The 22,702-nt window shown below is 38.6% G+C and overlaps 1 protein-coding gene across 4 annotated transcripts; it reads left to right on the top strand.

Moving 5' to 3' along the window:
• Window positions 1-16,740: 16,740 nt before the first annotated feature.
• irx6a (iroquois homeobox 6a) lies at window positions 16,741-22,139 on the top strand. Of its 4 annotated transcripts, none has more exons than XM_049471021.1 (7): window positions 16,741-17,212; window positions 18,031-18,244; window positions 18,812-18,921; window positions 19,185-19,480; window positions 19,760-20,443; window positions 20,992-21,097; window positions 21,499-22,139. In XM_049471021.1, exons 1-7 carry the CDS (start codon window positions 17,199-17,201, stop codon window positions 21,539-21,541), a joined length of 1,467 nt encoding a protein of 488 aa, XP_049326978.1. In that variant the 5' UTR covers window positions 16,741-17,198; the 3' UTR covers window positions 21,542-22,139. The 4 variants fall into 4 exon arrangements, with proteins under 4 accessions (XP_049326978.1, XP_049326975.1, XP_049326976.1 ...); XM_049471018.1 differs by having other exon boundaries at window positions 17,981-18,244; XM_049471019.1 differs by having other exon boundaries at window positions 17,981-18,244; window positions 20,992-21,106; window positions 21,499-21,586.
• The last annotated feature ends 563 nt before the right edge of the window (window positions 22,140-22,702 follow it).

Genomic DNA, 22,702 nt, shown 5'->3' with positions numbered 1-22,702 from the left:
GCTCCCCTCTCAGCCTCTGGGAGGTGGATCTGACGAGGTGGAGAGGAGAGCGTGTCAGAAAAGCATCTGAAGAATGACCGTACGCCTGGAGAAAACACACAGAAAACGCACCAATCATAAGAGGAATGACACGGACTTCAGCAAATTAGGGGCTTACCTTTCCATCTGTGGAGAGAAACAACAGTCCCTATTCTCTCTCTCTCTCTTTTTTTACACTGCCCGCTCAGTCTCTCCACCCTTCCATCTTCAGTTCATGCCTTTCAAAGAGCTAATGAATCTCAGACACATGCTGCCAAACGAGAGAGAAGAACAAAAAAAAAACAAGAAAAAAGAAAGAAAAAGAAAATTCACCTTTGCCTTTTACTCACAGTATGTTACAAATCCTTGAATAACCTGTCAAAACAAAGAATATTTACTGTCTCTACAAGTTTCTAACTTTCTAAATTCCACATTTACACAATTATTCTTTTAATTTCTAAACTATATTTGAAACAACACATAAGAAAGTAAGTTAAAAGCAAGCGTACATCCCACTGTAGTACTCAATGTAAAATAAAGAGCATTAAAAGTGTTTCTTCATGAAACCACATTCTGTTTCTTGTAAAAAAAAAAAAATACCAAGATTGATTTATATGAGGCTTCAATACTACTTTTTACCAATTTGTAAAAAAATTGCAAAAATATTTGTATATAATTGTCTTTGTTACAGTAGTAACAAAGTGCTATCAGTGGTGGTGCCGTGACCCAGACAGTTAAAACTGTTTGGTTTGCACAGGCAACCCATAAAAAGGAATATGAGTGTGTTTCATTGTGAAGCTAAATGAATGGTGTGGTAAATAGTTTTGTAAAAATGTGTGTCAAAATCTGGGCTTTATTGACAAATGCTTATTATTCATACTTGAAAAAAAAAACATGTAAATAAACTGGAGGTAATCCGTGTTAAAAAAAAAAGCAAAAAAGTTAAAAGTTAAAACAATCCAAAAGTGTCCAAACATCTAAAACTTTTCTTACAACATTAAGAAACACAAAATGACAACTCATAAACTGTTAAAACTACTAGTAAATGTAATTTTAAGTCTAATTAAATTCAAATCCCAAACAAACAACAAAGCATTGTGAGAAAAAAACTGTGGACAAATACCTTTGTCAAAATATGTTAAAAATCACAAAATATCACAGTACTTCTCTCCTTTTTGACCGTTAAAAATGTCTGTAAAAAGTTGTATCTGACAGTGATTTATTTGCAAACAGCTGTTTTTATTTTGTAAAATTAAAGAAAACATTTTATTTTAAGTTTAGTTTCGTTTAAATTGTCAGCTGAAAGCTGATAAAAACAGTTAACCAATGTATTACACAAATATATATATATATATATATTTTACTTATTTTTTTCCGCATAACAGACATTCTCTCCCAGCACTTGCTGTTGTGAAATATATAGTTAATAGAAATATCAGGGCTTTTCACTGAAACCTTAAACAGATTTGGTTAAAATATGTAATTTTGAATGCATGCATATATTTTCTATGTATTTTCTGAATTTGGCTGAAAGGTAAATAAAAAAAAAAGATGTCTTTTAGAAGTGGTAGAAAATACATGTTTATTTTCTTATATAAACACCTTTTCAACCACTCCTAGAAAACATATTTTTAAAAATAACGTTCAAACAAATTTGTTTGTAGAAAATACATACTTTCATAAATGTCTTTTTACCCATTAAAAAAAAAAAAACATATCTCCAAATGACCAAAAAAAAAAAAAAAATAAATTGTTCCAACGATAAGGTCTACTTTTAATGACATATTGCTTTATTTTTAGTTATGGAATTTCTAAATTCAAATGAATCTCAGACACACAATGTCAAACAAGAGAGAAAAGAGGAAAAAATAACAAGAAAAAAGAAAGAAAAATCATACTTTTTTACCTTTTACTTGCAGTATAAAAGTTTAACTCAGCCCTTCATTTTAGAAATGCTTTGATGAATTAAGAAACATAAAGTTTACTCTCCTTTTCTCCCTCCCTTTCTATCACTCTATATCCATCTATCTACTCATGCTATCTTTTCGTCTCTGTTTTTGTTGCTATCCGCTATGGCGTAAAAAATTCACTGGCTGGGATTTCGGCGCGTTTGTTGGCACCGTCAGTTCACCAAACAAAGAGAACTGCATGCTTCATGTCCAGGATCTAAAGCATGAAGATTTTAGATGAATAAACATAAAACTGAAAATAATAACGACCAAATTTAAAGGAAGACATCCATTTATATTCCTACTTTTTACTTCATTTAAAAGCTTCTTTCAATTCATTTATGCATCCTCCACCTGTCTTTTTGTGTTCGGAGCGAGGCTAATTCCCTTCTCACTGGAAGAAGAACCAGACACAGAACACACAGCAGACCAGAAAGATATAAAAAACATTTCAGATTCAATCCCGACTCTTTGATGCAATCACCAACAGCACTCGGGGGTCAGTAGCAGCAAGAGCAGAACACAGATTTACAGACTTTAAAACAAACTTTCCACCATACTAGATCTGCAGCTGGAGACCCGTAGAGCTGTAGAGCTGCACTGTCTGGATCAATGGGAAAAAAAAAGTAACTTGTACCAAAAGCATATATATATATATATATATTGCATTTTGCTATGGTTATGGTTATGGCTTTTATTTTATTTATAAAAAAGTTATTACATAGAGGTCACACAATGAATTGTCAAGAATGGGCAAAAAATGCAATATTAGTTTTTTTTTTTTTTGATAATAGAAAAAATTTACATAAACATGAGATGTTATGAGGAATTATCAGGAGTATTCATAAAATAATAATAAAAATATATATATCAGTGAGAAATATTTCTGTGTACTGGGTTTGTAAGTCTGATAAGACACAAAAAAATGAATCTTTTTAACAACAATAAAAAAATATTTTTTTTTGAAAAGGTTTTATCTCTCTCCTGTAAAGTTGCTGTTTTGGAGATACTTTTTTTTATATTGGACAGCGACAATATATGTATATATTGTGGTAGGCCCCTGGGGTTAGGGGCGTGACCACTGTGACCCGGAAGGAGGAAGCACACAGAGATACACAGACACGGGGATTAAATTAACTCAAAACGTACCTTTATTTTCGAAAATACCCTCCACCACACCCAAAAACAAACTTAAATAAACATAACTCGGCCCAATGGGGCTCTAGAGTCTGTATAAATCACTTAGTGGTCGTTTAAAGGTCCGTGCGGCCTCAGCTCACTCCTCCCAAGTCCAAGTCTCTCTCGAGTGTGAGCTGAGGCAGAGTTTTTATGCCTGTCCCAGCTGGCGGCTTAATCAGTCCTGAATGCACACCGGCTGGGACAGACATGGCTGTGAGTTCCGGCGTGGGGCGGACCCACGGTTCCCCCGCCTCCTCACACCACAATATATATATATATATATATATATATATATATATATATATATATATATAAGCACCCATTGTATGACTGTATTCATTATATTTTGACATTAGCAGATTTACTTAAAACTTATATTTTCTATTAATGTAATGTTCCTTAACACACATTGAAACCTTAAAAGATAAATCAAAGCTCTCTCTCTCTCTCTCTCTCTCTCTCTCTCTGTATCTGTAAAAGTGCTTAGTTGTTTACTTTAGAAATATTTAAAGCTTGTTTGTAGAGAATAGGATCAATAGATATATAAAGTTTTTTTAATGTTTAGACCCCTTTTTGAAAAAGATGAATCTTCAGTCAGTGTTTGAAGACCACAAGTGACTCTGCTGTTCTGACACCCTGTGGAAGTTCATTGGTTCTAGGACAGAGAAGAGTTAGAATGTTTGTTTTGTAAGCTATGATAGTGAAGGTACATCAGGCTAACTAATCGCACTCAGAGAGGGCAGAGAAATACATCAAACACAGATGATGTGCAGAGAATAGTCTGTTGAACTTCCCTGCTAACTCAGGCCAGGGTCATTTGAAACCTCACAGAGAGGATAATACCAGCCCAGGCTGACTAAACGCACACAGACAAGGCCGGGGTGAACACAGCACACTGAGAGATCCGCTCACACTGATACACGTCTTGTCTGTTTTGGGTCTATAAGTAATGATGTGATGTGACGAGAGGAAGAGTGCTAGGAAGCTACACGCTGACCGCAGCAGCTCAGTAGATTATAGGTCTTTGGCCTGAGTTGTGGCTCTGTGCTGTATATTAGTGGGCATCAAGGCAAAGGTCAAACCGACACAGTGTGAATTACTGATGTCTAGACTGAATCAGGAATCTATTTTTTAATATAACTGCTATATCTACTGTATCTGCTGTATATTACTTATACAAAATTGCTTCTTTCTAATGAATGACCTTCAATGCCTTGTCCCATATACAGGCTACAGATGTAGGTGATACAAAACTCTTTTTTCTGCAGTAAAATAACTTTTTTACATTCTGAAAACTTGAGGGCTTTAAAACCTCTTACAAGACACTTTTTAGAAGCTACCTGTTCACTTTCTCTCTATTCCACTTAATAATTAGAGATCAGTAACAGGAATCAAAGCCAAATTATGCATGTTTGAAAATAAAGATGTAAAAACTTGACAAACACAACGAAACTAAAGTTTTGGAGGACATAAACTTTGATTTGTATTCAGGAAAATGTTGAGCGCCAATTTTATGGTTGTACTCATTATATTTTGACATTATATTTTCTATTACAATTACAATTGTGCTTTTTAGTAATGTTCCTTAACACAAATTGATACCTTTTTATGTAATGCTTGAATATAAATTCAGTTTGACAGTTGACAAAAACCCTGGCCTTTTAAATTAAACGCTGCTATGATTAAAAATAGTTATTTAAAACAATTGTTAGAAGTTACGTAAAAAAAAAACTATATTTTTGATTTATTTGGAAAGTCAATTACCTAATCTTTATTCAAATGAACCTCCCCTATCACTAGTAATCATTCCAGCACTAGGAGGGTCAAGACTAACACATGCCTCCTCCCACACATATAAAGTCAGCCACCACCTATTTCCCAGTGGCCACTGATGCTGCATCACTGTGTTGCAAGTGTGCTCAAAGAAAAGGAAAGCATCCCTCAGTCTGACACATAAGCTAACAGATGCCTTTCCCAGCCAACATCATACAAAATGGCCAAGTGTGCTCTCTTAGCTTTCTGACTTTAGGTACTGATGAAACACAGCATAAATATATGCATTAATAATACTGTATTGTCTATAACCACATTGTTTTGCAGCATTGCCTATGTCTACCATTGTTTTATGTATGTAAATATACTAAATCCACATACATTGACTTTTAGTGATCTGCTGAATTGCTTTAAACTGGCTAAAATTGACAATATAGATAAATGTTAAATCAGGCAAACACGATCAGACCTCGAACAAATTCACAAGGCTTTTTTCAAGAGCACACTGGCCGCTCATAAAGATAAAACCTCACAACTTATACAGGTATAGGCATTCCCAATTCTTTCAGTAATGTAGTCCTGTCTAAAATACATTCTATAGTATGTAATTTTGGCTCTATCCTATATGAATAGTTGGCCAATACAGTAGATATATTTTGGCTTAGTCTTAGTCATCTTTACATTTGTGCGTTATTGTGGCATCTAAGTACAAGCTTATATGTGACAAAACAATTAATCCGGGCTGTACAAATCATCAAATTTCATCAAATTATTCTTGTTTCTTGTTAAATTCAGAATAGAAATATCTCCACATACTGTAATATTGGAGCTTCTAAAACACACGTCCAAAAACTTCCATAACACACGTCCAGGTCTGGGTTTATATTTGGTTAAGCTTCAGCCAAGCGTCTATATTTACTTTCAGCACCTTGTGGTGGCACTGCAACGTTCGAGACTTAAATTTAAGGCTTCATTCGCTCCATATCACCGTTTAACAACCTGTACTGACTGTACCTCTATGTGCTTAGTTTCTCAGGTTGTTGAAGGGAATTCATTCAGCGCGTGAATGCAGCCCACCCTTTGCCCAGACTACCTCCAACAGACCCTGGTATCCGCAGTAAAGACGTCTGGCCAAAAACGGCCGGGATCTCGGACAACTTACATCAGAGAGAACAGCGAGGCAGGCAAATATCTTAAAAGCGCTGTATTGCATTTCAAGGACGTAGCCTACTACTGTAGTCCGCCTTTACTTAGAAGAGCCGCATCTAAATCAATAAAGGAATACCCTTGAGATCCGATCCGAGCGCCTTGATCTCCAAAGTAAGTCTGACAATCTGCAAATCAAAAATTAGCACTAACACCAGCAAGCTGTTGCTGCGTTTGAAATCCAATGACGTACGGGCATCGGAGCCAAGGTCAAAAGCTGTGTAAGAGCGATGTTCTTGAGCACTTTACAATAACCAGTGACTCCACCAATCAAAGCTATTTAATTTCACCTTCTGTACGGTTAACAAGACCGTTTGATGTTGGCAGCTATGTAACATCTGCTTTCGGGTTTGGCCGTTCTTCCTCTCTCTTTACCTTCTCTCTCGCTCTCTTTCTCTCTCTCTTTGGATGGCCTGCTGTAGTTCCAGATTCTTGTTCAGAGAAAATACCATAACCCTAACCTTAGCACAGGTCTGGCAAAAACAGGTTAGGCAATTTGAACAGAGAATAAAAGAAAAACAAACGAAAGAAACTTCAATCTGAATACCAATCTACTGTGTCCGTACTGCCGTATTGTGTCATGGACTTCCAAAAATGCATGACATCGTTCATATAGAGAGAGGAGAGGAGGGGGGTTGACATTTTTTGTGTCAATGAGAGCGCAACCCAGCCAGTTCTCTGTTTGGAATTAAACAGCGCTGGCTTTTGTTTCACAGACCAGTTGCTTTGACTGTTTTATAACAAAAGCTGTCGAACTTCGCTTTAGGCCATAATGGACATGTGGGCTTTAAGGAGGATTCTTTGAATATGTCAATATAACGGTTTAGCAATAAACTTTTTCATAAAATAAAGCTTTTTTAAAGATTTTCCATCTTCCAGCCCTCCATGAGGAGAATATCCCCTCAAGAGTAAGGGCTTAGTAAGCTCATCTCAAGCCATGTAACATCCCAGAGGTCCTGGGGGAAGAGCTTGTGTCTTTGGGGAAGAGCATGAGTCCTGTGTTTAGTGGTTAAAGATGATCCTGTCAAGACAGGAGACAAGTGGGGAAAAAGCTCAGGCCCATCAGCTCAGGACAAGAGCAGACACGGCTGGTTCCTGGTCTGAAAACATGGGTATAATGCGTCTTTAAGCTCCAGGGCCTGACATGACACAGCCTCGCCATGGCAGATGAAAACCGAAACGTGTGGAGGGAATATTTTCAGAGGCATCTGGCTTGCGTTTTGGAGGCCGACCGTGGAGAGGAGAAAGCTCAGGCTGCAAATGAGGACCAGAGGCCTCGGCAATTGAACTGTCACTGGGTGGAAATGCTGCTTTATCCAGCCAAGGCGAGGCTAGGCTAGGAAAGGCAAGGCTAGACGGTGGGGGCGTGTGAGCAGGGCTTCCGCGGCTGAGCCCGGTCTGGTCTTAGTTACCGCCAGCACGACACACTCACCTGAAGATGAAAGCGGTCGGGTCAATTTAGCTAAACCTGCGGAATAAGCGCAGATAAGTGATGATGACTACCAATTGGTCATTTTCGCTTTGGCTCTGCTCCGTGGAACGAGGAGCCAAAACGCGAACGTGCCTGTGATAATGGAGGGATAAATGAGGGTTCTTTTCTTTTCTGTACATGTAACCCAATCCAGAGTGCTCCCGCCCTACACGGCTCGGCATTTTCCCCTCCTCTGGCATCGCCTCGGCCCAGGAGCGAAATCAAAAGAGAAAGGCCGGGAAAAAAAGGAAAAAACTCACTTCTCAATTAGGATTCTCAATTCCCCTTACTAGTCCTGCACGGTACCCAAAGTGTGCCTTTGAGTGTGCCTTTGAAGTGATGGCGAGTGGAAAAGTAAATTTGACATTACTACAGCCTGTGTTGCTTTAACGCTAGCAGAAAATAAGGCTTAACCCGCAGTCCTTCCCCAGGCAACCAAACCACAGAAGCCAGACTGCTGCAGAGAAGATCCGCCAGGGACCCCCAGATGAACTGAAATAAGAAAAAAATAATATATACATATTGCTCAGAAAAAGAGAACGAGGGGCTGAAAACAAATACAATCAAACATCAAACCTCAACGCTTGGCACTCTTGCAACCGCCCCACACGAGCCTCTGGATGATGATCCATCCCGTACCCTAGAAAATAAGAAATAAGCAAGAAAAAAAAAAAGAAAAAAAAAATGGCGCTGCCTCTCAAAACAGTTTATGCAAACAAACATCAAGTGCAGCTATTTGTATTGGCACCACTTTTCACTTAACCGCCCACAACCAGCTGCAGATGGGACCTCTCCCTTGGGGACAGAGAGCAAAGGAGGGAGGGAATGAGGGAAGGAGAGGGGGAAAGAGAGAGAGAGAGAGAGAGAGACAGAGAGAGAGAGAGAGGACAGACTGAAGAAATAGAGGACGTTCTGAAGGAGAGGACAGACGAGAACTCAATGCCCAGTCTAAACAAATCAGTTTAGGTTATGATCGCTCAAAACTTGGACCCTGGTGCTACCCACATTCTGAACAAAAACATTTTCTTTCTTTCATTTACTTTCACTTTTACTTAATTGCAGACAGAATGAAGCCAAAAAAAAAGCGCTTTCACACTGCAGGCGAACCGGACCATGGTTCAGAAGATCCGGACCGAGATTACCTCTCTTGGTCGGACCAAAAATCTGGTCCTTTGGTCCGGACCGTGGTTCGCAGCCCCTTTCACACCTGCTAATTTGGTTCGGACCAAACTGAAAAGTCCAAAAGTTTGGACCAAACGAGGCAGGTGTGAAAGCACCCTTAGTTTTAGTTGCATACAAACTGAAAATGAGACAATATAAACACATAACATATGCATATAGAACATGCATAAAACCAACGAGTGGTGTGGTGAGTTATACAAGAAATTGTATGTCAATCAAGCTTTAGGGCATCTAAAACCACCCACTGCCCCACACACATACACACACACACACACACACTCACACACACACTCACAAAGAGTAACCGAGGCATTTCCCGGAGTCACTGCCAGGCCACTTTGTGTGACAAGTTACAAATCCCTGACAGTACCACTGATGATAGGTTTACAGCAGAGCCTGCGGGAGCATCTTCCAGCTGCTAATATATATATGTATATATATATATATATATATATATATATATATATATATATACACACACACACACACACACTCCAACTCCATTCAATGGAAGTCAATGTAAAAAGAGTTTATTTCAGGTTTCATTTTTAAGTATTTCTATTGGTCTGTTCATCAAGAAACTTTGGCACAGTTTAGGGAACAGTTAGTGTTTTAGAATTATGTAGTAAATTAAAAAATCAACAAAAAATGGAGATACTTGTTTTTCATTGGACAGTAAGGATTTGTATTTGCGCAAATGTATTCGGTCCACTGGCTGATACACAATTCCAAGGCCATATAGGCTTATTCACTTGATATTTTACTAAAGAATTGTTTGGGAGATAAAAGCTCTTGATTTCCATTTTTTTTATTGTAGAGGTTTATGGGAACATCATTAAGCTAAAGTTATGGCAAAATAAAATAAATGCTACATTCTTATAAAGAAGGAATGGAATACAATCGCAGGCTCATCAACACCAGACAATCTAGACATATGCAAAATTAACCCTTAAAGTTTATTTTTACATTGGTCTCTGTAGGAAAATTTCTTTATTTTCCCTCATTTCTTATTTGCAGTTATATTTAAAGAGGAACTCTCAAAATTGTCTAACAATTTGGAATATTTCCTGGGGACACTTAAAAATAGGCACACAGGAAGTGATATGAGAACTGTAGTTGTCCTACAAAGCTGGGTCTGACCCTACTAACACTGATGATTTGACCTGACCAGTGGACATTATTACTGTTATTAAATTTAAAGTAATAAAAATATGACATAGTTAATGCACTTTAGTGTACAGTGGTTACGATGAGAATCCACTTTAAAAATGACCTTTGACCCTGGACCTAAAAAAAATCTGGTGTATAATGTTTCCATATCAGTAAATCTGTCAGAAAGGTTTATAATCTGAAGCATGCCACATTATCTGTATATAGGCTATATCTATGGATTGTAGACTTTAGGGGACCAGTGAAAGTGTTTCACTGCAAAGTATTAATGTATTAAATTATAATATCCTCACATTTAAAATTATAGAATTGTTTGAGTCTATGAAAGGGAGGGACTTTACAAAAAGGGCTGTAATTCCTGATAAATGCTGTGTCACATCTCTTTTTTTTAGGGACATTCATTCAGTTTTCAAAATGATGATGCAAAACAACATAATCTGTCAAACATGGTGGAGGCACCATGGTGTTATTGATGAACATGTATGGCATTAGGTTATATCTATGGGTTTCAGACTTTAGGTTAAAGAGTTGTTTTTTTTACTGCAAAGTATTAATGTGTTAAATGATAAAATACTATACATTCATAATTATGGTTTTTTTGTTTTCTGTAAAAATTACATCCATGCAGTTTTCAACAAGATAATGCAAAACCACATGCTGAACACATTCAGAGGTTATTGCTTAATGTCAAATAGGTGGTGTACAGAAATAAAAAGACACAAAATATGTTACTGTCAAGATATTTAGGGACATGTATCACATGTATCACAGTGATTAATCAAGACCTACAAAAAAAAAAATATATATATATACTGTATTTATATATGTCATCACAAAGGCAACAGATACTTTAATTTATTACTTAAACTCAGCATCTTCCTGAAAATCGGGATTTCCAACTACGAACTCATAAGTATTCAAACTTTTAGTTTACAATTATTTAATAAAATAAAATATTTAATAAAATATTTTTCTATGGTCAATTTATTCTGCAGCTTAGGCGATGTTTATTTTGGACTTTGCTGGGCACTGCTTTGACCACGTTCATAATAATCTGATGACTTCTCATTAGAATATTTATTACTTTCTTTTGGATTTTTGGATGATTTAGCAGTATTAATACCTGACCCGGAATGAGGCATATGTGTATGTGTGTGAACTAGTGGGTAATAATTCAGGACCTTATGTGTGTATGATTCATTGGAATATATGAGGCCTATATCAGCTTTGCCTAATGAGATATCAGCCTACCGCATTTGTAAATGTCCCCTCCCCTTCATTCTGCCGACTCTCTGTGTCTCCCCTTATTATTATTTCATAAAAAAAAGCTCTGATCTGTCTTATGAAAAAGCTGCAAAGCTTTGTGAAATTCATTAAAGCAGCATGTGAAATGTATTAAATGAGAAGGTGAAGCCAGCTGTTGGTTTAACCTTTCTATGCAGTGGCTCTGATAATCCTTATGCAAGGCTAACACGGGCACAAGCACGCACACACACACACACTCATACGCAAGTAACCAAAGAGCCCATTCACCTACCTGCACTATAGACAGCTCAGAACATTCTGTACATTAACTATGCATCGGAGTTTCCCAACTTGTGAAAGTGCTTTCCTGAAATAGTCCACGACAAGCACGCTTCGAGATTAGCAACTCAATGAACAATATAAAATGACATTTTGCAGAACATTAGAAGATACAGAAAGCAATCTAAACTTGACTTTGTGTTTCAGTACGCCAGTACATGTTCGAATTTCTATCTTTTTCTAGCTGCTGAACTTAAAATAAGAATTAACATTAACAAACCAACTGTTAACATAATGAGAACAGAAGCATATTATTAATTATCCACCTCCAAACTGGAGCAAAGTGGGTTGAAATATAAGAATAACATATATTGAATATCCTAAAGATTATTTCGATAGAAAGCTTTAATTGAATTGACTTTATGTAAAGGTTCAAGTTGGCATATTATCAAATGCAGTAGTGTTTTCTGTGAATTATGTCACTTGCTCATTACAGAGCCACTAAACCACATTTTTTCCATTCATAGCTGAAATGTGTTAAGTTGAAGTAATTAAACATATCAGTCCTGCTTAAAAATTTCATAAACTTTTCCTAACCTTTAAAAACACTTTTATTGTGGTGCCCTCTCAGGTTTAACTGTGCTATAGGTGTGGATGACATTGTGTCTGTGTACTTTGGTACGCAGACACATTACATCACAATATGCAGATCAGTCTATCAAAAATACCGCCCCCTTCTGCTGACGTCCAACCATCTGCGTCTCACCACTATCAGAGGCACACTGCTGCTGCTGCAGCTCAGCCAATCATTTCTCCCTCCTGCCTCACCTCTAAACCCATACATCATCCAGTGCATCTCCCAAACTACCCCTCCCATTTTTTAGCCTTTTTCATATTTTAGCTGAAGGTGGAGTCAGCATAGATCAGAGGTTTAAGTGCCCCTTAAAAAAAGAACTAATGGATTTTTAACAGTTTAACAGCTTCTTTTATAAGATATAGTGACTCAAGAAGTGAGGGTTAAAGGTTTAACCTTATTTCTGTATACAGTACTGTGCAAATGTTTTAGTAAAAGCTTGTTCTGGAAGCTTTTTACAAGGAATTTAAGTAATGAATTGAATGTATCTGTTGCCCTTATGTCAACATTTAGGACCTAACTGGACAGTAACATATATGGTGACGCAAAAACACTCTTATTACTAACAGATGCAGGTAAATAAATAAATTAAAAGGAAAAAGAAAAGTAAAAGAAAGTCTAATTCCTGATTTTTCCAGGATTCCCCAGCCAGGACTCACTGATTTACTAAACCAGCTTGAGTTGTGATGAAATCTATAAATAATACTGGTGTTAGTACCACCTTAAAATAAGCTTTATTCATAAAGGATTTATAAAAAGTGTATTACTGATCGTTAATTAGGTTGTAAATGCTTAGAAAAACCAATAATCCCCAGTTATAACTATAAACTATAATAAGAAAGTGCAACAGTGAGCTGACCTTCACCAAATAGTGATGATTTCACATTCATGTATACTGTAAAACCTCAGATCTTTCTAGCTACACAGGTATGTTACTTTCTTTTACTGTCTTTTAATATCTGTTAATGATATGTTAGTAAAGTTATTCATTTATCCATAATTATTATATATCCAGTAATCATAAAGTGGTGTATACTAATATTAAACATTAAATTACATTAACTGACATCCTATATTATTCTATTTTATGATATATGTTAATGCTGACTGATGGAAAAGTAGGAATTAAGTGAGCATCCAGAAAGATCTGAGTGATACAGTAATAAAGTAATACAGTAAAAGTTAATGTGGAATCACTATTTTGCAAATGACAGGCCCCTTGTATTTATGTGTTAATAATGTTTTTGAGCCTTATTTTAAAGAGGTACCCTAATGTTTTAATGCGCACAGTGATGTGAAACCACTACTTTCTGTATGAATGTTACGTGTATTTATTTTAATATACTAAAAGTATTTTTTACTAAGCAAAAACAACAAAAAACACTTATGACGCAGAACAGTAGCTTTAAAACGGTCATTTTCACAGGTGCAGACAAAGCAATGCATAGCTCTGTATGTACAGCATTGCTCAATCTCAGCACATGCTGGATCTCCTGATTGACAACCACAGGCAGAAGTTGAGACAGCAGCAATCTTAGGGGACTAGTGACGTGTGAGAACAGACGGAGTGGCTCCTAGGACAGGGCAGCGAGGTTGGGAATAGGCTAGTGGGTCGGAAAAATGATCCGGGCGAACTGAGGAGCTGGTCAGCGCGCCCTGCCTCTTCAATTAAAGCTGCTTTAGGTTTCATCCACCCCCTCCCAACCACCCCCACCCCCCACACTCCACCCTACACTTCCCAGATCCACTGCCCTGCTGCCTATACATAATGCATGAGTGGGCCCATATGCACTCAGGCTATCATGCGTGCCCTTGCGAGAAGCTCAGGATACAGTAAAGTAGTATGATCACCTACGTTCCATAAGGAAGGCTGACTGGCCTCCCTGCCAGCTCCCCTTTGGCATCCAGGTGTGGGTTTCACAGTCCTGTAGCTTGCTTTCGGTGCTCTATTTATATATTTACTTAAATGTCAGAATTAAAACCTATAAATACTTACTGAGTGTCTGAATGAATGAGTTTCTATGTGAGAGGGTGGATAAAAGGGCTACACTTTAAAGTGTACAGTATGAAGGTTCCTAAATTGTTCTCGACTTGGATATGTGAAGGTCCTAGAAAAACAATTTAATGATAAAAACCAAATGTTAAACCAAAAAAAATTAGCATTTCAAAATGAACAAAATATTGTTTAAAACATTTTGCAACAAAAACGTTTTTTCCCCCTAAAGAACATTTCAATGTATTTTTTCTCTTTTTTTTTATAGTTTTGTTCTTTTAAAAAAAATTTTTTTCTTTTAGTGTTTTACTAAAACAACTGATAGAATTTAAAGCTTATAAATGTCCAGTGATTCCTTCGTATAACTAACTTTATATTTGTTTATGTGCATAATTTACTTGAATTTACCATGAACTCCTTTGAGTAAATAAAATATTTTAAAAATCAGGTTTTACGGTACTTTTTTGTGTTCTCACTGCTTCCAACACAACTAATCCCACTAATTAGTTCAATGACAGCACATTAGGCAGTTAGCAAGTGGGTGTGTCTAGGCAGAATACAATGTGTATAGAGAGTACAGAATACATGTGCTGGACAGTGAGCCTCAAGTTGATTAAAAAAAAGTTGAAAAAACGTTTGATAAAAACGTATGCTAAACCCACCACAAATATCTGACTCGATAATCTGAAAAATAATGGTTTTATTTTTAGTTTTAGTTTAATCAAGGTCACACTTTACATAAGCCTTTTTCTATGATTATTTTTTTTAATTATTATTATTACAGCAATTACTGTAAAGTGTTAAGTTTGAGTCCCTCTTGTGTTTTAATGAAGCTTAGAAATGACACCTCGTCCTCTCATCCCCTCATTCGGGGGGATACGCATATATATGAGTAATATGAGTGTGTTCCCAAGCACGGTTCGCGTGGCCATGCCGGTGGCTCCGAGTGGACCACCATAAAGTATTCATGGGCCTGCGTGCCACTGCGCTTCAGACTTGCGCTCGGTGATTGTAAGAGCGTGTGCTGTGTGTGCGGTGTCTTTCCGTCTTTCCATCATTTACGCGCGGCTCTCTGGCGCCGCTCGATGAGAGCGCAAGTAATCGCAGTGGGATCTTTGGGCTCGAGACCCCCCACCCTTTTTTTTTTTAAGGCGCGCGCAATCAGATGTTCTGCACATATTCTTCTTGCCTATGATGAAATTCAGGCTAGAAGAGGAAGGGATCAGACCGAGCAGGACATTGAGTGGGTAGGAGGGTGGGAGGGTTGGATGCGTGGATGGGGGGCGTGACGTCACTTTTGTGACTGTGCTGCGTGGTGCGTGATGATGCGCTTGACACTCGGCACAAGATGGTGCGTTCTAGAAAAAGAAGAAGATAAAGAAGGGATAGGTTATCCAAGGCGATCATGAGAAAGATCAGTTCAAAGTTCAAAGACAGAAAGAAAAAAAGAGAGAGAGGAAAAATGGAGAGATTCAATTTCTAATTATATTGTCTCAAACATCAAATAAATCTTCATATTATTCCCCCTTTTACCCACATTCTATTCTGCCTTATTTCTCCCAATCCTTTCAAGTGCGTATCATTCAATTAAAATGCAATTCCCGTCACCTCCCACTGCTGCCGTATAATTAGACATGAGAGAATCGGCTCCCACTTCATTTTTCTACCCCCCTTCCACACTGCACTTTTCTCCCCTTCCAAAACCCCCCTTCCCCCCATTCTTTTTATTCCCACCCTGCTCTTCGAGTTTCACCTCAAAGCCTGTATTCTCAGTGCATTACTGCCTGGTTAAACAAGGCCATTTCCATCTGTTAATTGACGCAATTACGCATTTCACGTAATGGTCACGTAGGTCCCGGGACGCGCATCAATCAGTCTTGTATTGACCTGCCAGAGGGTCCTCTACGCGCATGCTCGCTCGCCCGCGGGACCGCTGCGCTGCTCTCCCTAATAGACAGAGATGGAAACATCATCGTCATTAACATCAGGTCGGACGGACACATGCGAGGTCTTCCACCGGCGCACGAGTAATTCAGCTTTATTAGGTTTATTGGGACAGTTATGACGGGTTATAAAATTGGGTAACACACACCCAGATAGATTAAAAGATAAATAAATACTGACATCCCAAATAAAAGGATTTTTTTTTTAAACACATATGCACATATGAGTTGTCAAGACAAAAAAAATAATAATAAGAAGACATGACTGTTATTATTATTGATATTACTGGTTTGGTATATTTACATATTACGAATTATTATATATTTTTTTATTGTCAATAGCAGTAGTTATCATAATAATAATCTCTTTAAAAAGGAAAATGGGAATACAAAACAAACAAAAAAACAGGAAACTGCAGACAAGACAAGGTTTAAGTTTCAAACATTCAGAGGAGAGTGTGTTAGAGAGAGAGAGAAACTGAAATCTCGTCTTAAGATCTTTAGAAAGGCGCGTGGAATGATTTCTTTACGCGTCTCTTTTTTAAACTCTTAACTGGTTTAATGGTTTTGCTCACAAAACCAAAGGACAGGACAGGATGAGTATGTGTGCGCGCGCGCGTGTGTGTGTGTGTGTTGTGGGGGGAGGGGGTGTAGGGGGTGCAAAACACATCTGAAGAAAAGCGCGAGTTGCTAGATGTGATTGGCAAACACATTATTCTCTCCCAGCCGCCCCGGCGAGCCGGGATTACAGTGACGTCACGCCGCTAGCCCTGCATGGATGAATGCTAAAGAACTATAGAGGCACAAATAATGGCACAAGCAGAAGTCCATATCTTGCAAGTCTTACGTTATCCTTTAAGCTTTCTTCAGCACCAGCAACAATATTTTTTTGTACTTGATTAGGATTTACTCTAATTTCTTGTTTCCTTAGGGGGATTAGGCATACATATAAAAACGAAGGGCAGACCGTAAACAGCCTGAGCACTCCCTCTTAAAGTGCAGTCATCTATTATTGACCGAAAGGCCGAGCGTGGAAATGCGTGTAAGACGCTGGATTTTGAACTAGATTTGGTTTCAATCGATCAGCGGAGAAGAATATTGCTGATGGTAACAAAAGAAGCAGCTATGTCTTTCTCCCAGTTTGGATACCCTTACAATGCAACTTCTCAGGTAAGCCAAAAGAGACAAAAAAATATAATTAATTACCACATTTCTTTTTAAATGTGCGTGTTTTTTTCGTATTCTTTATTGTACTTTGCAGGTGAACTAGTGCTCGTTTTATAAAGTTCTTGTTTCTGGTTGTTGAATGATGTCACTCTACACAATATATGCTGCTGCATCTTTGGTCTGTGGCAATATTTCGAGTAATTTGAATTATGAATGAACTCACGTGTTGTTGTGGGGTGACAAAACATGTGTACATTACCTTTAAGGTGTAATTGCTCTGAAAGTCACCGGCTCCTCCCTTTCACCGCTGCTCTATAGTCGAGCCAAATTGGTTCTTCTAACTTCTAACCACGCGCAGGTATCTAAACTTTTACAGTACTTTACCGTTATTTTTGTTTTAGTTATTTATAGGCAACTTTATTATTATACTTATTGTACTCGAGTCGGGACGCTGAAAATAGTTGACAAACTTCTGAACAAAGACATTTTTTTCAGAAAGTTTTTAGATGCGTCCAAATCATGAGCAGCACTTTTTAGAATATTTTTTTCCTTTTGTCAGAATTTTTATAGTGCAACTTCCGTAAATAAAGGAAGGTATTCTTTACTTTATGAAGAGTACATTTGAATAAAAAATGAGAAAAAGATAATTCCCGTCTTACCTTTTGTTTTTTCTTTACTCTACATTTCACCTAAACAGAGTAAAGACAAGAAGATGTCTCCACAGCAAACCCCTCCAAAATAACGTGTCCTCCCGTGGTTTTCTTCATGCAGTTTTTCGTGTCGCCAAACCCCAGTACGACTTGCTGCGATTCGATTTCCAGGTCGGTATCTGACGGCTCCAGCGCGCCGCACTCCGCCTCTGCCGCCGCCGCCTCCTTCTGCTGCCCGACCTACGAGAACCGGCTGCTGGCGAGCGCGCGCCCTGAGCTCAACGCTGCTGCGCTCGGCATGTACAGCTCCCCGTACGCCGCCGGCCACAACTACGCCAACTACTTCCAGTACAGCGCGGAGCCCTCCGCTATCTACTCCACGCTGGTACGTGCCGCATTTTGCACTTTAATCTGATGAAGAAAGGGAAAAAGAACAGAAAGATATTGTGTGTGAAAGAGAGGGGGGAAAGCCCGGGGTCTTGAGCTCCATCGATCGAGACCCTTATTCGCGCGGTGCCGGCGCGCCATCGATTTTCTAGCGCTCCGGGTTAAGCGTCAGACTGGAGGAACTTTTGGAGTAATCGGCGAAAACGACTAGATAAGGACATGCTGTCTATATCACTTTTGATTTATGGCTCCCTTTCTCACGCTCTCAGAGACGAGACAGCTCTGTTTCACTGTATTGATTTCGTAGTGTAACTTCTAACTAGTACTAAACTGGGAGAATGAAAAAAAGTAAAGAAAGAACTAAACAAATATAAAGAAAAAAACACTACAAAATATTATTGTAAAATTTTATATGTATTTTTTTTACCTTTTTATATATTTTTTTTTTACTGAATACAACTGAAAGAGTAGTCAAATAAGTTTGAAATTGTGTTACATTGTTTGCTTACTTTGAATTGTTTCTCACTTATTTTTCTACATTTTGTTTTATGCATTTTATTCACAGAATCCACAGTATGAGATTAAGGAGGGCACTGGAAGCCTCCACAGTGGCATCAGCCAGCCTGCTGCTTACTACCCTTATGACCACTCACTGGGCCAATATCAATATGACAGGTAAATAAGTTTGCTATGCTATCTTAAACTCCCTGTTTTAATTTAGTCGAAAGTCATTAATCACAGCTTAAAAAAAAAAACAGGTGCAATGACAATGTTTAGGACAGAAATGGTGCTGCAGATAACATACTAGCCACAGTAACTTGCTTAACTATATTGTCAATATTTTTTATTGGTGTTTTTGTAAAAAAAAAACTGTTTTGCAATATATGAGATTGTGTAAAATTTGTGTGAATTTAATCCATGATGACACCTTTCTCCAGGTACGGGTCTGTAGACTTTAACGGCTCGGCCAGGAGGAAAAACGCCACTCGCGAGACAACAAGCACTCTAAAAACGTGGCTTTATGAACACCGAAAGAACCCATACCCCACCAAGGGTGAAAAGATCATGCTGGCCATCATCACGAAGATGACCCTCACCCAAGTGTCCACCTGGTTTGCCAATGCCAGAAGGAGGCTGAAGAAGGAGAACAAGATGACATGGTCACCGAAAAACAAAGCAGGCGATGACAAGAAGGAGAACCTGGATAAGGCAGACCAGGATTGTGTCACCAAAGGTATGCTTTTACTGTAACTCTAAATATAAACTTAAAAATCTATTTATAGCTTTATTTGTATCAGAAGGTTCTTTAAAGTTAGGTTCTAAGCTGTAATTTATGTTGTTTTAAAAGTATTTAAGTGTGGGCCCATGAAAAGGTGTCTTAGAATTTAAAAAGTTGAGTTTTTTAGATTGTTTATGTCATATAACAGTTACTTTGATTTTTGTAGATCAGATAGACACACTTAAAACATTGTTATCAGAGCTTGAAACTTATAACTTCTAAATTCTTGCCTAGACTCTAAAGACTGCAAAGAAGAGCAAGACCTGCGCCTCAGTGACCTGGACGACATCGAGGATGACGATGAGGACTGCGACAAGCTGGACAGCGACTGTGAGAAATCTGGCCAGGAGGCAGTTGCCCTCACCCAGCCTTCTGTGCCCACGTCCAGTCCCCCAAAGAGAGACTGCAGTGCTGACCTGCCTGTACCCTCCGGATTCCCCTCCTTCCCCTGTGGCCTGAAAGGTGTGACAGCTCTTGTCCCTGACTACCTAGACCCTCTTGGCTCCAAACAACAGCAGCAGCATCTTCCGACTCTATCTTCCTCTATGGGCCCTATTTCCCTGTCCCACTTTCAGGCGTCATCAGATCAGAAGCCACGGATCTGGTCCCTGGCCCGGACAGCAGCTACTGGGGTGGTGCTGGGGAACACTCAGCATGCTGGGGAGATACGAACTGGGGCTGGAGCTGGGAACTGTCAACTACAAGCATCCCGGCTGCCCGTCGTGGTCACTGGAGGGCAGTGTGGGGATGCCAAGGGCCTCCAGGATCCCACAAACCTGGGGAACTCTGAGGATCTTTTTGAAGAGGGGGCACAGGGGCTTAATAAAGTGTACAGCACAGGGAGCTACAGAGGCCTGCAACTCCACTGCTCCTCGTACCAGGCCCTTTCAGATTCCTGCCAGTACTCCAGCATGGAAGGTAGGGCATCTCAAAGCATTCATCTCTACATAGTATGGGCTACAGAGAGACATTTGGGTGTGCTTGGTTTTTTGAGGTCTTACAAATGAAGGTTTCTATAATAGGGCCTTGGCTTGGATATAGACTATACTTCTAAAGAAAATAGAATAGAATTTTTGGATAATGTGGTAAAGTTGTTTAAAAAGGCTTACCCTATTGTGACACATCTTGAAAAATACAAAACAAAAATAGTTTTGTGAACCAAAAGTAGTTCTATGTTTTAACGCATTGATCTTTTGTTACAAGATATTTTTTTCTCAAATGAGCAAATGTTTTGCTGTACCATTTTTAAAAAGAGTCCTATGAAGTCTGTTAAATGTGGCATAAAATTATTCTTTTTACTATGTAAGTTTTATAATTTCTAACTAACTTTAAATTTTTTAAAGTATATATGGGGACGTGTTGGAATTAAGACCGAAATTAAGCCTAGTCTTGAACTTCACAGCATTCTGAATAGAGATTTTGAATTTCCTTTGGGCATATCAGAATTGTGGACTGTGTTTTTCTAGGATTCTGCAGTGGGGCGAAGTCTGAATCTGAAGCCTCTGAGCTCAGTGACACGTGTCTAACCCTGCAGGACACCAAGACGACTGCTTTCAGACCTGTGATGAAGAGGTGAGGCAGGTGAGCCCTTTAGGACTGACACATATGCCCACAGGCACACCACTCCTGTGGAATTCTTTACTGTTGATTGATATGTTCCCAGCAGCCACAGCAAAAAGAGCACATAGGTAATACTAGTGAAATAAACCATGCTAAATCCAATCACAGTGGATTGCAAACACTTTTAGAAGCAGGTGTATCAGAGCTGATCCCATTATAACCACTGAAACATGATGCTAGAAAATATGTGGCATGCAGATCTTTGCAAAACAGATTAATAATATTGGATTACTTCACCTATATTACATCTATGGCTCATATTTAGATATGTTCACTAGAATATGGGCCACAATATGGATATGCACAATTAAAGCAGTTTTAACTCATTATTTATTTATCACTGTTGTTCTCAGGCTCGAAGAGGCGCTGCCGTCAAGACCCGGAACGTTTCTGTAACTTCAATTATGCACTATGGACCTGAGACGAAGTACAAAACAAAACAAAACAATAAAAAAAAACAAAGCTCGTGGCAGCTGAAACGTGAGCGCGCCCAAGGCGAGGCCGCTCTGCTGGAACTGTGAACGCGCGGAGGTAGCCATATTTTTGCACAATGTGATTTTCATGGTGTTGATGACTTTATGCAATGTTTAAAAAAATGCAACTGTTATAAAAAAAATAATAATAATGTCCGTAAATTTCTGATGTCTGCAATGGCAATCGTAGTTTAGTGGTCTTATTTATCTATTTATTGTTTAATTATTTTCTCCACTATTTATTTAAATTCGTGCCATGCGTCTTTCTTAATGTTCCGTTGTGGTCACGTGTTAAATGTCGGTGTTTTTGTTTGTTTTGTTGTTCTTTTTATTTGTTTGTTTCGAGGACAAATGTGAAGCTTGTCGTTATCTTTTTTTACTTTTATTTTTGAAGCTCAATATTGAAGTCTAAAAATGGACTATAATGTTCTCGGAAATCAAAAGAAAAATGGGAAAATTTCGTTGTTGGGCCTATAAGTGTTCCGTGTTCGCCATTTATAAACTATTTTATACGAATGCAATTTTTCAAGACTCGTCGTTTCTGTGTCGTGATTTCTTTTTTCCGTTTCTTGTGCTTACCCTCTAATGGGCCAATTAAACCATTTGAAGCTCCACACTTGATCAAAGTTTATCTTCTTGACTCGGCGCGTAAAGCCCGGGACATCGCTGGAAGGTCAGAATTCAGTCGAGGACGTGAATGAACTTTACAAGGCACGGAAGAAAGGGGACATCATTCCCTCATTGTCATCGTTTAATCGGTAGTGGCATCAAACAGCGCAGGCAAGAACGCGTTATGAATGCAGCTTTGTCCCCTGAGCCGTTTCACCAGCCTCCATCCAGTAAGGCTGTTGCTGCCGCTTGTGCTCCCAATGCTCCCAAAACGGGCACATTTGGGAGCATCCTAACGGGAGCGAGCGGAAGACTGATGCTGTAATCACGCCGCCTGACTGATATTCACTTTGACGCATAGCTTACAGGACAAGTTCAGTGTTTTGCAAAGTAGGCCTCACTTAAATCGGGGATCGGGAATTCCCACCATTTATATTTATATATTTATTTGGTATTAAGAAAATTCTGAAAATCT

The sequence above is a fragment of the Astyanax mexicanus genome, chromosome 23 (genome assembly GCF_023375975.1).
Source record: "Astyanax mexicanus isolate ESR-SI-001 chromosome 23, AstMex3_surface, whole genome shotgun sequence".
Classification (NCBI taxonomy): Eukaryota; Metazoa; Chordata; class Actinopteri; order Characiformes; family Acestrorhamphidae; genus Astyanax; species Astyanax mexicanus.
This window is presented reverse-complemented; position numbering and strand designations above follow the sequence as displayed.